This window comes from Diadema antillarum, unplaced genomic scaffold (assembly GCF_040938485.1).
Source record: "Diadema antillarum isolate AM-2024a unplaced genomic scaffold, OU_Dant_1.0 seq00000445_RagTag, whole genome shotgun sequence".
Taxonomy (NCBI): Eukaryota; Metazoa; Echinodermata; class Echinoidea; order Diadematoida; family Diadematidae; genus Diadema; species Diadema antillarum.
This window is the reverse complement of record NW_027271419.1, coordinates 1,516,731-1,530,658: the sequence shown is the minus strand read 5'-3', so window position 1 is coordinate 1,530,658 and position 13,928 is coordinate 1,516,731. Positions and strand designations below refer to the sequence as shown.

The 13,928-nt window shown below is 42.4% G+C and overlaps 1 protein-coding gene across 1 annotated transcript; it reads left to right on the top strand.

Annotated features, from left to right (window-relative positions):
• Positions 1 to 7,208: 7,208 nt before the first annotated feature.
• LOC139732740 (uncharacterized) lies at positions 7,209 to 13,232 on the top strand. Its single transcript, XM_071643591.1, has 7 exons — positions 7,209 to 7,250; positions 8,248 to 8,401; positions 8,689 to 9,554; positions 10,327 to 10,429; positions 10,805 to 11,316; positions 11,805 to 12,008; positions 13,191 to 13,232. Exons 1-7 carry the CDS (start codon positions 7,209 to 7,211, stop codon positions 13,230 to 13,232), a joined length of 1,923 nt encoding a protein of 640 aa, XP_071499692.1.
• Positions 13,233 to 13,928: the final 696 nt, after the last annotated feature.

Sequence of the window (13,928 nt, the reverse complement as noted above, 5' to 3'; positions counted from 1 at the left end):
AGCGGGGGGGGGGGGGGGGTGTCAAAATCGTCTGTCAAGAAAAAAAAAGAAAAGAAAAGAAAAGAGGACAACAACAAAAAAGTCTTCATGTTTCTGAGGTGTGATTTTCGGCCGAAAGTCGGCTGACAGCACAAACAACACAAAGACAAAAACAAAAAGTCTTCATATCTTTGCTGCCACTTCCCTTCCACCAAATATTTCATGCACAAAAAGTGAGGGATGCAAACATTCGATCCCTGTAAATTGGGGGGGGGGGGGGGGGGGGGGGGTGGCAGCTCCCCCAAAGCCCCGCCCCCCCCCCCCCCCCCCCCCAACACACACACACACACTGTGTTGCGCCGGTCCGGTTGTGGGCTTGTAATCGTGATTGTATGTGATGGTGACTTTCGCCGATCACCTCCCCCCCCCCCCCTCCCCACTCCTCGGTACGGATTTACGTCGTTAGATACATCAGGGAGGTGTCGTCTCACCTCCCTGGATATACATGTAGATAGATGGGGGAATAGGGCCTACTCTATGTACGGGAAAGACAAGATTATATGATCATACGATTTTTAAACTGCTACTTAGCAGTTTAAAAGTAGTGTGATAAACATGCATCTCAAACGATTACACACACTGGTATAATTTCCAGTGATCCACTAAACAATGCACCAGTTCCAAGTGAAATTGAGTATAAGAATACTCAGTATAGGCCCACTTTTGGACTTAGTTGTCATGTTTGCAAGATTGTAAGATTTTATTAAACTCTATCAACCCCCTGCGATTGGGAGTATGAGAGTTTCTCAAGAAGAACATTAAACAATAATGAATAAGTGTGTAAAAAATGAACATAATAATGAATATGTGTATAAACTATAAAATGAACATGTATACAATAACTGATACAATTGTTTGCAAGTAGTGAACTCATTATTATCTTAAAAAACACTATAAACTAATATATTATTGTTGTGTTTCATTGCATTGTTAAACGCACTGGTTGTTTAACCACCCTGCAATGGTAACTGTATTATTATAACAAAAGTTTCATCAATAAATGATTCAGAGTAGTACAACATTACTATTCTAATGAATTTTACATGTTTTTTTTTTATTGCACCCTTTATCTACACTAAACAATCTACCCAAGTGGTAAGCACAAGATTTAATGAAACATTGTTTTGGTATGTACACCCAAGGAGCGTACCTCCTTGGTACGCCTGCCTTTCTGTACTAATAGAGAAAGGACACGTGATTAAAATTTAATAATGGAACTCATCTCCAACTTCTTTCAGAGAACATAAATTATCATTCACTCTCGAGAAAATTATTGATGGTTATTGATAGGTAACCTGTTACACCTGCGTCTGAATGTTAATTGTTGCATCAGAGTTAGGAAATATGTCTCAAAACCTAAGTCTTGACGATTTGACCATGTTACTTAGACCGGGGGCCCAGAGCATTTATTCAGCTGAAAAGGGTCACACTTTTTGATGGTCACATCATGTAAGGATGTGGCCAAGGGTCAATAAAATGAATTGCTGGCAAGTCACATCCTGTACCGTAAGCCTATGGACCACAAAAAGGGACCCCGAAAAATGGATTTATTCAGCCGAAGGGGGTCACGGACAAAAGTTGGTGGATATTGTTCCTTTGGGTGTACTTATCATGAAAACAGCAATGCCAGCTATTTTATCCTGTACGGGGCCCCAGACAGTAGCCCCAAAGGGCCCCAGAAATATGGTGTTATTCAGCTGAAAAGGGTCACGGCTAATTTCTTTTGCAATGGAAGTAGTTCCCATCAGAGATATCCAAAACACCAATGCCAGCTATTTTATCCTGTACGGGGCCCTAGACAGTAGCCCCAAAGGGCCCCACCCCCCATAGGCCTACGTATAAACACACACAAACATTGATTTTATTCAATTAAAAAGATTCAGGGCTAATTTCTTTTGCAATGGAAGGAGTACCAATCAGAGATATCCAAAACACCAAAGCCAGCTATTTTATCCTGTACGGGGCCCCAGACAGTAGCCCCAAAGTGCCCCACCCCCTATAAGCCCTACGTACAAACACACACACACACACATTGACTTTATTCAGCTGATAAGAGTAACGGCTAATTTCATTTGCAATGGAAGTAGTACCCATCAGAGACATACAAAACACCAAAGCCAGTTATTTTGTCCTGTACGGGCCTAGACAGTAGCCCCAAAGTGCCCCCCCCCCCAACACACATACTCACACAATAGTTTCATTCAGCTGAAAAAGGGTCACGGCTAATTTCTTTTGCAATGGCATTAGTACCCATCAGAGAAATCCAAAATACCAAAGCCAGTTATTTTATCCTGCATGGGGCCCCAGACAGTAGCCCCAGACAGTAGCCCCAAATTGCCCCCTTACCCCCTCCCCTTCCCCCTCCCCCCCCCCCCCCACACACACACACATTGATTTTATTCAGCTGAAAAGGGTCACGGCTACTTGCTTTTGCAATCGGAAGTAGTACTCATCAGAGATATCCAAAGCACTAAAGCCAGTTATTTCATCCTGTACGGGGCCCCAGACAGTAGCCCCAAAGTGCCCCCTACACACACACACACACATATATTGGTTTCATTCAGCCGAAAAGGGTCACGGCTAATTTCTTTTGCAATGGAAGTAGTATCCATCGGATATCAAAATACCAAAGTCAGATATCTTATCCTGCACGGGGTCCCGTACAGTAGCTCCAAAGTGTTTTGCTTTATTCTCTTTATTGTGTGCATCTCTTCTTCTTAAATATGCGCTCCTTCGTCTTCATTTTCGCGACAACGACAACGCGCCCTCCTCATCATCATCAGTTTTGCTGTTCTGGCAAACATTTTCCAGCGTATCGGCTACGTTCGATTTTAGAGCGGCGAGAGCGGAAGACGTGCATAATTGAGTCTGGGAAAGCGTAGGAACAGCGTAGCTAAAGCGGCCAACAGCGTTATCGAAGCAGGAATGAAGCGTCGTAGGAACAGGCCTTGATTTTATACGAGAGTAGAGAACTTAGTGAGAGCGTCGTTAAAGCGGGAAGGTCGTGCTTTGATCAAGCGGCGTAGCAGCGGGACCATGTCGTCGGTGTCTAGTTTAGACTATATTTCCCGTTCTTGTGCCGCTGTTACTACGGTCAGAAAAACCTGGAATTGTTACGCTCATCCCGCGGTATTTACACTGTCACTGCTCTCTCCCCGTTTGAGCTACGATTCAAAATAGGTCAATCTTGATGGGGAGATGAGGAAGAAATTTTGAACCAGTTCAAAATTTCTTCCCGATCTGTAAAATTGCCAGATCCAACCCCATCACCCAAACGCTGCTGCTACGATGCTCCCGGTCCCCGTACACTTTTGCCGCTCTCTCCCGATCTGACAGATTGAATAGATCGGGATGCAGATCTTGATAGTGGAATTACATGTGGGGACACTTTAGGAACACTCCGTGGGGCCCCGTACAGCTATATAACTGGTTTCGGTGTTTTTGACACCTCCTTGAGTACTACTTCCATTGCAAAAGAAATTATAGCAATGATTCTTTTCACTTAGAATATAATAATACGGGAGCACTTTTCAGCTACTGGCTGGGGGCCCCTTAACTGGATGGGTTTGTGTTTTACGTATCTCAGCTGTTAATTCCACTGCCAAGGAAAATAGGCATACATGACTGTTTTCACCTAAAAACAATTAATTCATATGGGATGGGAATACCTTGGGGCTATACCTGTCAAGGGCCCTGCATCCGGGCCAATATCGCACCTCTTTTAATCGAATTCTTTAATGTTGAATTAAATTTAGCAAAAACTTCGCCTAGATGACATGGTAGTTCAATGTCATATTAATCTCTTCATTCAAATTTATTTTGAAACATTCACATTACCTCTAACCTTATTCTAAATAACACTTTTTCAACTGAAATCCATACGATATAAGACAAGTACCATTCCACTATCCGTTCATTCATAAATTCATAATGATATAGTCACGTGATTACATGCTGCGCTCGTTCATTCAAATTGATTTCTGGCCATCTAATTTAACATGTTCTGCAGTCAATTAAACAGATATGTTCATGCTTGGCCTCTTTCCTTATTTTCTTTCGTCGTAGTTATTGTTTTGTAAGCATCATAGCATTTCATGTTTTCGTATTCGTTTAAGAGACTTTGACACCATTTTTTAACGTGCTTTTTTAATCCAAAGAAGTAAGAAGCCACAAATTATCTGGCCGTTACGAGCGCTTTATTCCGAGCGGTCGGCCAGTTACAAGAAGTCAAGGTTATGATCCTCAAATGTTTTTTTTTTTTTTTATAATTCTATGTCTTCTAGAGATATACGTCTGTATATATTGTGCTGTCATGACTATAAAAAAATGAAGTTAAGCTGCATTACTGGTACACGTATATGCCTATAATGACATGTACATGTATATGAAAGAGAAGGAGCGTTACCAGTCTGGTTACAGAACAACCAAATCCAGTTATACTAGATAAGAAATATGACACTTTTACTGCTTTATAACAGTAATTTATAGATGAAACGAAAACACACATAGAAAGACATGTTAAAAAGATCTGAAACAAAGAAATAGTATGATTTGAATTTGAATGAACACGTTTGGAATTTGACTGTCTTTCGCGAAATTTAATGACTGAAATACACTTTTCGGCAAGTCAAGGCGAATTTGAATGAACGTAGGGTACCAGCCAATTTGAATACCCATTTTACGAATTCGAACCTTCTATCAAAATTAATGAACCAACAAAAGTGCGAAATTGGCTGGGAAAACCTAACTGGCTTTGATGTTTTGGGTATCTATGATGTAAACTAAGGCCTACTTCGATTGTAAAAGAAAAACAACTATGACTCTTTTCAGCTAAATGATGTCATAATAATTATGTGGGGGAGGGGCACTTTATGGCTACTGTAACCTGGGCCCAGTACAAGATGAAATGACTGGTTTTCGTAATATGGTCATCTTGGTTGTGCACTATACAGAAGTATGCTTCCTTTGCAAATTTCTTGAGTGTTTTGCTACTGTAACCTATGGGACCCCGTATACAGGATAAGATGACTTGCTTTAGTGTTTGTGATATCTCTGTTCAGTAGGCCCTGATATTAACGTTACAAAAGAATTTGTAAGACCATTTTCAGCTGATTCACAGTACATGTACAATGGATGGGACACTGTGGAGCTACTGTCTAGGGCTCTGTGCAGGATGAAATAACTAGCCTTGGTGTGTTGAATATCTCTGATAGGTACTTCTTCCAGTGCAAAAGAAATTACCCGTGTTTGGGGCTATACTGTGCGGGGCCCCATACAGGATAAGATAACTGGCTTTGGTATTTTGGATATCTCTGATGGGTACTACTTCCATTGCAAAAGAAATTAGCCGTGACCCTTTTCAGCTGAATGAAACTAGTGTGTGTGTGTGTGTGTGTGTGTGTGTGTGTGTGTGTATGTGTGTGTATGTGGAGAGGGGGGGGGGCACTTTGGGGCTACTGTCTGGGGCCCCGTTCAGGATAAAATAACTGGCTTTGGTGCTTTGGATATCTCTGATGGGTATACTTCCATTGCAAAAGAAATTAGCCGTGACCCATTTTGGCTGAATGAAACTAATGTGTGTGTGTGTGTGTGTGTGTGTGTGTGTGTGTGCGTGTGTGTGTGTGTGTGTGTGGAGAGGGGGGGGGGCACTTTGGGGCTACTGTCTGGGGCCCCGTTCAGGATAAAATAACTGGCTTTGGTGCTTTGGATATCTCTGATGGGTATACTTCCATTGCAAAAGAAATTAGCCGTGACCCTTTTCAGCTGAATGAAACTAGTGTGTGTGTGTGTGTGTGTGTGTGTGTGTGTGTGTGTGTGTTGGGGGGGGGGGGGTGCACTTCGGGGCTACTGTCTGGGACCCCGTGCAGGATAAAATAACTGGCTTTAGTGTTTTGGATATCTCTGATGAGTATGCCTACTACCAATTGCAAAAAATAAAGAAAGTAGCCATGACCCTTTTCAGCTGAACAAAATCAATGTGTGTGTGTGTGGGGGGGGGGGGGGGGGGGGGAGGGAGCAATTTGGGGCTACTGACTGGGGCCCCGTGCAGGATAAAATAGCTGGCTTTGGTATTTTTTTGGATATCTCTGATGGGTACTACTTCCATTGCAAAAGAAATTAGCCGTGACTCTTTTCAGCTGAATGAAACTAGTGTGGGTGTGTGTGTTTGGGGGGGGGGGGGGGGGGCTCCTTTGGGGCTACTGTCCGGGGCCCCGTACTGGATAACATAGCTGACTTTGGTGTTTTTGATATCTCTGATGGGTACTCCTTCCATTGCAAATGAAATTAGCCGTGACTCTTCTCAGCTGCACGAATGAAATCAATGTTTGTGTGTGTTTGTACGTATGGCCTATGGGGGTGGGGCACTTTGGGGCTACTGTCTGGGGCCCCGTACAGGATAAAATAGCTGGTATTGGTGTTTTGAATATCTCTGATGGGAACTACTTCAATTGCAAAAGAAATTAGCCGTGACTCTTTTCAACTGAATAAAATCAATGTTTGTGTGTGTTTGTACGTAGGCCTATGGGGGTGGGGCCCTTTGGGGCTACTGTCTAGGGCCCCGTACAGGATAAAATAGCTGGCATTGGTGTTTTGGATATCTCTGATGGGAACTACTTCCATTGCAAAAGAAATTAGCCGTGACCCTTTTCAGCTGAATAACATCATATTTCTGGGGCCCTTTGGGGCTACTGTCTGGGGCCCCGTACAGGATAAAATAGCTGGCATTGCTGTTTTCATGATAAGTACACCCAAAGGAACAATATCCACCAACTTTTGTCCGTGACCCCCTTCGGCTGAATAAATCCATTTTTCGGGGTCCCTTTTTGTGGTCCCTAGGCTTACGGTACAGGATGTGACTTGCCAGCAATGCATTTTATTGACCCTTGGACACATCCCTATGTGATGAGACCATTAAAAAGTGTGACCCTTTTCAGCTGAATAAATCTTCTGGGCCCCCGGTCTAACTGCATGCATGCCAATCTTGTTCTGATCCCATCACGGGGCGGGGGCGAGTGGCTCAGCTGACGTTGCCATTGGCTGCACGACGCCGTCGATCCGAGAGCTGCATATGCTGATACTGTGGTGCAGGTGTAGCATTAAGCGCAGGACCCTCCAACGTTACATTATTCACGTTGCTATGATGAGATCTTTTGGAAGTTTCGGTGAGAATGTCGTCAAAACTGAAAGGAGGGCTAACGGAGAAGGTAAATGTAACGTTAAATACATTCAATTGTGGAAACAAACCAGGTGTAGAAACTATATCTCATTAAACAGCGCTGAACGTAATCGACACACAACAGTCCCATACGTTGATATTGGTGAGGGGCATTTTTAGGCATCCTGTTCAAACAAAGACAAACCAACAAATTAAATTCACCCCAGAAGGTCTAGACCTAGCTAAACTGGTGATGCCACATTCTGTACGGTATTTTGATAGCAGGTCGGTATCATTTTCCTTGGGCAGTCCGACATGCACATATTATGGGATGAATATTAAGTGAATAAATGAATTTTAAGAGTAGATCATGTACACTGTAGACAATGTCCATGACATGATAATAATATTCTACAATAAAAAATGGCCATAAAAAATACATGTCAACAAAGTCAAAGACATTTACCAGGGTAAATATATAATAAGTATCAGTATTAGTGTAAGTATTAGTAATAATGATAATAATACTAAGTAGAAGTACAATGTATTAATCAATTTTCCCATCATGTTATCTGGTTTATTGGTACTTAATGGTAGGCATTGGTACTAAAACTGGCAAAATACCATTCCACACACAAGTGTTTATTAAGCCCTTTACGATAGTCATAATATTGAGCTATAAAATGTAGAATATGGTCTAGACAACATCCAGGTGATGTAGGCCTACATATCCTGTTTCTGTGAAATGTTATTATTTTGTCAGTGCAGTGGTTCTGTGACCTAATTAAGAAAGTCAGGTACACTGTACACCAAAGATAACAATAACATACTCGGGTAGTATCCTCAATAATTCTATTATGAATTTTACTGACTTGGTAAATTGCAAAAACAAAGCAAAAAAAAAAAAAAGCATTTCAGCATTGATGTGCCATCGTGATAAATTGCATCTTTGTTTTTGAATATCATTCCATGATATATCGATAGAGTGTTTTGAAATAGTCATAAAAATTCTTACCATATCCCATGTTTGCATGACTCACTTGCAGGTGGAGGAGATCAAACGCATGCAGGCAAATTGGATGCGGGAACGATCACTCCAGATCGATGATGAGGAAAGCAGCCCAAAGGTGGTAGACATAGCGCCCTCTGTGGCCAGACCCAGTAGGGACAAGGGCACCAAGACATCTTCAGCGGCAAAGAAACAAGGTACATGTAGTGTAGCAAGGAGTTGGTCTGTCTATTATGCATTCTGTGCTTTGTTTGTACAGGAACCTTAAGTGTGTTTACATATGGTGTTAGCTCTCCGTAAGAAATAATGTTTTCAGTTCTTCAGCTCGGCTTGGTAGCATTTCTTGGGTGGTTTGTTTGTTTGTTTGTAACAAGAAGTCACCAAATGCACTAGATTTATCACATCTTTGGAAAATGATTGATATTGCAGATTAGAAGTGTGACATTGTCATTCATTGTTTTCAACGATAATTTTTTGTTCCTAGACATGTTATCATGGACCGTTGGCAGTAATGCCACAAAAAAGAAAGCAGCAGCACCATCAACAAACAGGACAGCCAAGACCCAGCAGAGTTTGCGAACAAGGTCTGCCTCCCCAGTTCGCAGTGGCACAAACTCTTCGAAGAGCACCCCCTCTGGTGCTCACAGGAAGGGAAACTCTCGCCCTTCGAGTGCGAGGAGCAATGCTAGCGAAGGGTCACGCCCACCTTCGGGAAGGAATGTGTCCCAGGGAGAGAGGTCAAAGGTGAAAGAACATCATGTTGATTCTAAAAAATCGATGAAAAATGAGTATAAATCAGAACATAAAGCACATCATAGCATGCAAAATGATAGTCATGTCAGCTCATTACACAATACAGAGTTAAGCAGGAGGAAAAATCGTGAAGTGACTCAAGAAGAGTTTGGAAATACTTTTCATAGATTCAGCTCTGAACCAGACTTAACTGTGTCACAAAGGTCAAATGCACTCTTGGAACAAGAGACAAATAATCCTTGGGAGGGAAATATTTCTGGAAGACAAAATGGAGAGTTTGAGATAGACCACCATGATGTCAACCAATCAGGGAATGGCAGGACTCAAACCGACCAATCAGAGAATAGCAGGACAGAGACTGACCTATCAGGCGAGAGGCACAGACAGGTGTCCACCATTGATCCGGACGCCTTCGACAGGCTGGCGGACCAGATAGCGAGTCGCGTCAAGGCGGAGATGAGAGAGGAACGGCGGGACGTGATGAATCGAGTCGGGTACACCTCTAAGAGTATCCTGCTGGATGACGACGATGATGAACATGCTGGTAGTGGGGAGAAGATTGAAGCTCATCATTGCAGTAAATGCAAGCAGCTCATGGTGGGTTGATCATCCAAATACGTGTAGAAATGTCTTGGCTTAAGGAAGGATCATACGGTTTTATGTCACATTCATATCTTATGTATTATCACTCTTTTATGAATTACAATTCAATGGTATAATGCCTTTAACCAAAGAATGAAGTAAGTTCCTGTGATAAGTGGATCTCACTTTTACTCTTCTGTCTGCTTTTAGAATCATTGAACTGGAACAAATTACTTATTGATTTATGGTGCTGTAATATCTATTTGCCTCAAAAAAGCCTACTCTATCCCTACAGGTGCATGGCCAAAGCTGCAGATTATTGAATACAATATCATATACATTATTTCATAAGAAAATATGTGATTTTTAGGATGCACTCAGTAAGTTCTTGTGGATTTATTCTGCCTGTCATATGATCGTTGGTACTTAAATAATTTTGTGCGTGTGCACAGTTTTTTAATAGATTTTGACTTCAGAAATCTACAAAACAAAACAACAAGGGATTTCAATGTAGTACATGTAACATTCTTAAACTTGCTATACGGGCTTAATAAAAGTCAAGCATTAATACAGGTCATGTGAAACAGGACAATTATCTGAATTTTTATGACAAAAGGTGGTTCTATAATACAGGTAGTGAGGTAGAAACTCTATTCATGAGGGGCGCAAATAGTGCAATGAGAGAAAAAGATAACTGCTTTTCTGTAAAGTTGCTTTCATTTTAGCCATTATTGTAGAGATAAATATGATTTTCATTTCTTATTGTCCTATTATATACCATTTGCAGATTGCCCCAGACCACTCTCCGACACTTCTAATCCCGTGTGGCCACACATTTTGTGAGGCTTGTGCGGAGGACAGGATCAAGTGCCCTACGTGTAGAACGAGAGGTAACAAGAAGTATTCATCTCCTTTTGGTAGATAATGATGATGTATGTTTCGTCTTACACTGTATGTGTCTTACATAAAATCATGAACATGGCAATGTGTGGCTACTGTAACAGCTGCTATTTATTAGTACAAATACTTTGGCTACTGAAGAGGTCACAAACATTTTGGCAAGATGCTGTTTTTGCGATTTTGCATCGAGGCTAGTATCGTAAATGCACTGTTGCCTATCTGTTCACTCCGTCACTTTACTGCATACCTTCTGGTATACAGGTTTTTGTTTTTGTTTTCTTTTGAATAGTTTCCAGTATATTTCATATCATGTCTCAGACTGTTCTTTAAATCAAACCCATTTTGTGTTGGATAAAACTTTTCAGTGACTTCAACAACACTAAACGCCACCCTCCAAGACATCATATCTGCCACCTCTTCGAGTCAGCGGGGTGGGGCACATCCACGTGTGACCCCGCCCCGTGCAGCATCCAATCACGATGGCCCACCTCGAGAGAGTGGCAACCGCACCCAAACACTTCCGTCCAATCATCAGATAGCAGCTGCAGACCAAAGAACTCGGGAATACACGCCTGCCAAATATGCAGATGGACCGCCAACTGGTGGGCGTGTCCAAGCAAGGACTCAGGGGGGTGTGGAACATGGGAGCAAGGGAGGGGCAGGAGGTGCAAGGACTGAGGGTGGGGGTGATGCGGGGAGATTGGGGGAGAGGGGACGGGGCGGAGCTGCCAAGAGGAGGATAAGTCCCGAGGAGGAGGCCAGAAGACTTGAAGATGAGTACCAGTCGCTAGGGATACGATGTGAGGCCCTGGAGAGCGAAGAGGCAGACGTTCTGCAGAGGGTGGAGGAACACAATACAGAGATTGCACAGCACAAGGTATTCTTTGATGGCACAATGCTTCAATTAGAATTGTTATTTTGACATGTGATTTGTATCAAAGATATCTCTATAACTTACTGTTCATTTTTCTCACTTATGTTTAATATTTTTTGTTTTCCACTTTGCATTACACTGCCTTGTGCATTTGTGTTTTCCCATAGATAATCAAGCAAAGATGTCTTTTCTTCACTTTGTATGTTTATCCTAAATCTTATGCTGTCTTATGTTTTCTTGCAATCCTTTTGCATAATATCTTTTAGGCTGTTTGAGCATTTATCTTTTCCTCATGTAACAATATCAGATTACTATTTGCAACTTAATGTACCACAATAGTTTACAGGTATATTCTAAACTGATTCTTATACCATGCAGAAAACAATAAATCAAGTCAAAATAAATCAGTCACTCCAGAAACAGTGGTATCTCTAATGTTCTGGTGCAATGCTTACCATTACTTGTTGCTCTTTATCATTCCTCTGATGCAGCAACAAATGAGCAACATTGTCCAGAAGCAGCAGCAGCTGAGAGACGAGATCAAGAGCCTGGAGGAGAGACTAGCCGGTCTGGAGACCCACCGGCAAGAGTACCGTCACCAGGTGGAGGACGCCGAGGACCGGAAGAGGGAAGAGCTGGACCAGCTGGCCATGGTCCGCACCATGCTACGGGACATGCAGAGGAACAGGGAGAGGGTGAGAGATACTAGACGGCCCCCATCGGCTAGCCCCGCCCCTCTAGCACTCCACACATTCCCTCACCCTGCTTCAGATCTTTGTCCATCCCTACTATTTTTCCTCTTTACGTATTCCTTCCAGTCAACCATGCAACTGTAGGTTTGTGACCCAACTAACCTGTGACCCATCCACACTTATGATCCACCCTACTTGACTCCCATAGATACCCCAATAAATGTCCCCCATCCAATCTGTTCCCCATCCTCACTTATGATCCACCCTACTTGACTCCCCTGTACCTTGATAAATATTTCTCATCCAACCTGTTCCCCACCCATCCTTTCCCTTCTTATTCCCCCACCATTACATGTATTATGCTCCACCCTACTCGACCCCCTGTACCCTACAAATATCCCCCACCCTACCTGTTCCCCTACCTCAGCCTTTCCCCTCTTATTTCCCCACTCTTAATACATATGCTCCACCCCACTTGACCCCCCCTAGCAGTACCCTACCAATATCCCTGTCCCACCTGTTTTCCCACCCCACCCAGCTTTATTCCCACCTTCTCCTACACCCTCCTCTACACCTCTCCCTTCTCAACTCCCCTATACCTTGCCTATCCCTGCATTCATCCTGTTCCCCATCCAATCTGTGTTCCCACCTTCACCCATGCTCTACCCTCCTTGACTGATTCCCCTATCCCATCTATACCCTCTCCAATCAAATCCTAGTTTGAATTAAACTACCCTCTATCTTTGTTGAACATTTTGGTTTAATAATCCCTTTCTTACCCTTGCCAAATGTCACTGATTTGTTATTAATTCATGTTATCAGGGTGTACTATCCCTGACAAACTTGTTGACTCTATTTCTTAGTTTCCTCTTAATGCCAATGTATTACTCTCCTTGAAAATCTGTGGTGTAACCAAATTCTATTTTCACTATGTCAGTTGCCATGTCTGTCTCTCTGGTTTTGCATCTGTGCATCCCAGCCAAGGCAACTGTAAAGAAAAGTTTTGAAAGTATTTTGTGAAAATCATTGTTTGTTTGAGGTTGTTATCATCATTACTGTTCATTTCTGTACAAGACCCAACAATTCTGCAGCTTTGGGACATAGTTACCAAGGGATCTTCTCTGTCTGCCCATGGTTTTCACTGATCATTGACATCTACATACCACCTGTCTTGTATTATTTCAGGTAAAGATGTCGGCTAGGAAGCTCAACCTTTCTCTGGATTGAAAACAGACCCCTGTCCAGAACCATCACCAGCAGGATGCCACGCATCGCCATTAGATGTCAGTTTTGGTAGAAAACTTTGCCACAGAACATTCTCCATGTTCAAAATTGCTGTTTGATATTTTGATGACCACAGTACTATATAAAACACAAGAATGTTAACAATTTTCTGACCATGCATGTTGGACATTTCAAATTGGAAATACTACCAAGAGTGCGCTGAATGGCCACCTGTTACTTTACTGATGAGAAAGGAAGAAGCAAAAGTATTTTGGAGCACCAACACGTGGAATCAAGCTAGAAATATATCACTGTTCAGTGTTGAGTTTACAAATCTGCTTGCAGGGGAAGTTGCCCGTACATTGCAGAGTTCTCTGGCTGGTTCAGAGATTTTGATTTTGAAAGGTCACATGGCAAATGCTGCCTATCATTCTATGTGCATTGTAATCATGGACCTACTATACATGGACTAGAAACGAAGGTCTTTCTTTGATCTCATCATCACTGCCGCCACCTGATTATGTGTATCTTAATGAGTACATTCAGGTGCTTGGATAATGACGATTGTGCAATCGTGCATCGGCACTGACAAAAGAACCATTTCCCTCGTTGCGGTTTTATTTTGCTGAGGTACCTTTTCAGACTCAACTGCCTTTGAATAAACACCGATGAAAGGGAGCAGCACAGTTTTCCTGCCAC

Coding starts and splice junctions, on each gene's coding strand:
- LOC139732740 (XM_071643591.1), top strand. CDS start 7,209: ATGTCGTCAAAACTGAAAGGAGGGCTAACGGAGAAGGTAAAT. Junction 7,251..8,247: donor GGCTAACGGAGAAGGTAAAT/GTAACGTTAAAT, acceptor TTGCAGGTGGAG/GAGATCAAACGCATGCAGGC. Junction 9,555..10,326: donor GTAAATGCAAGCAGCTCATG/GTGGGTTGATCA, acceptor TACCATTTGCAG/ATTGCCCCAGACCACTCTCC.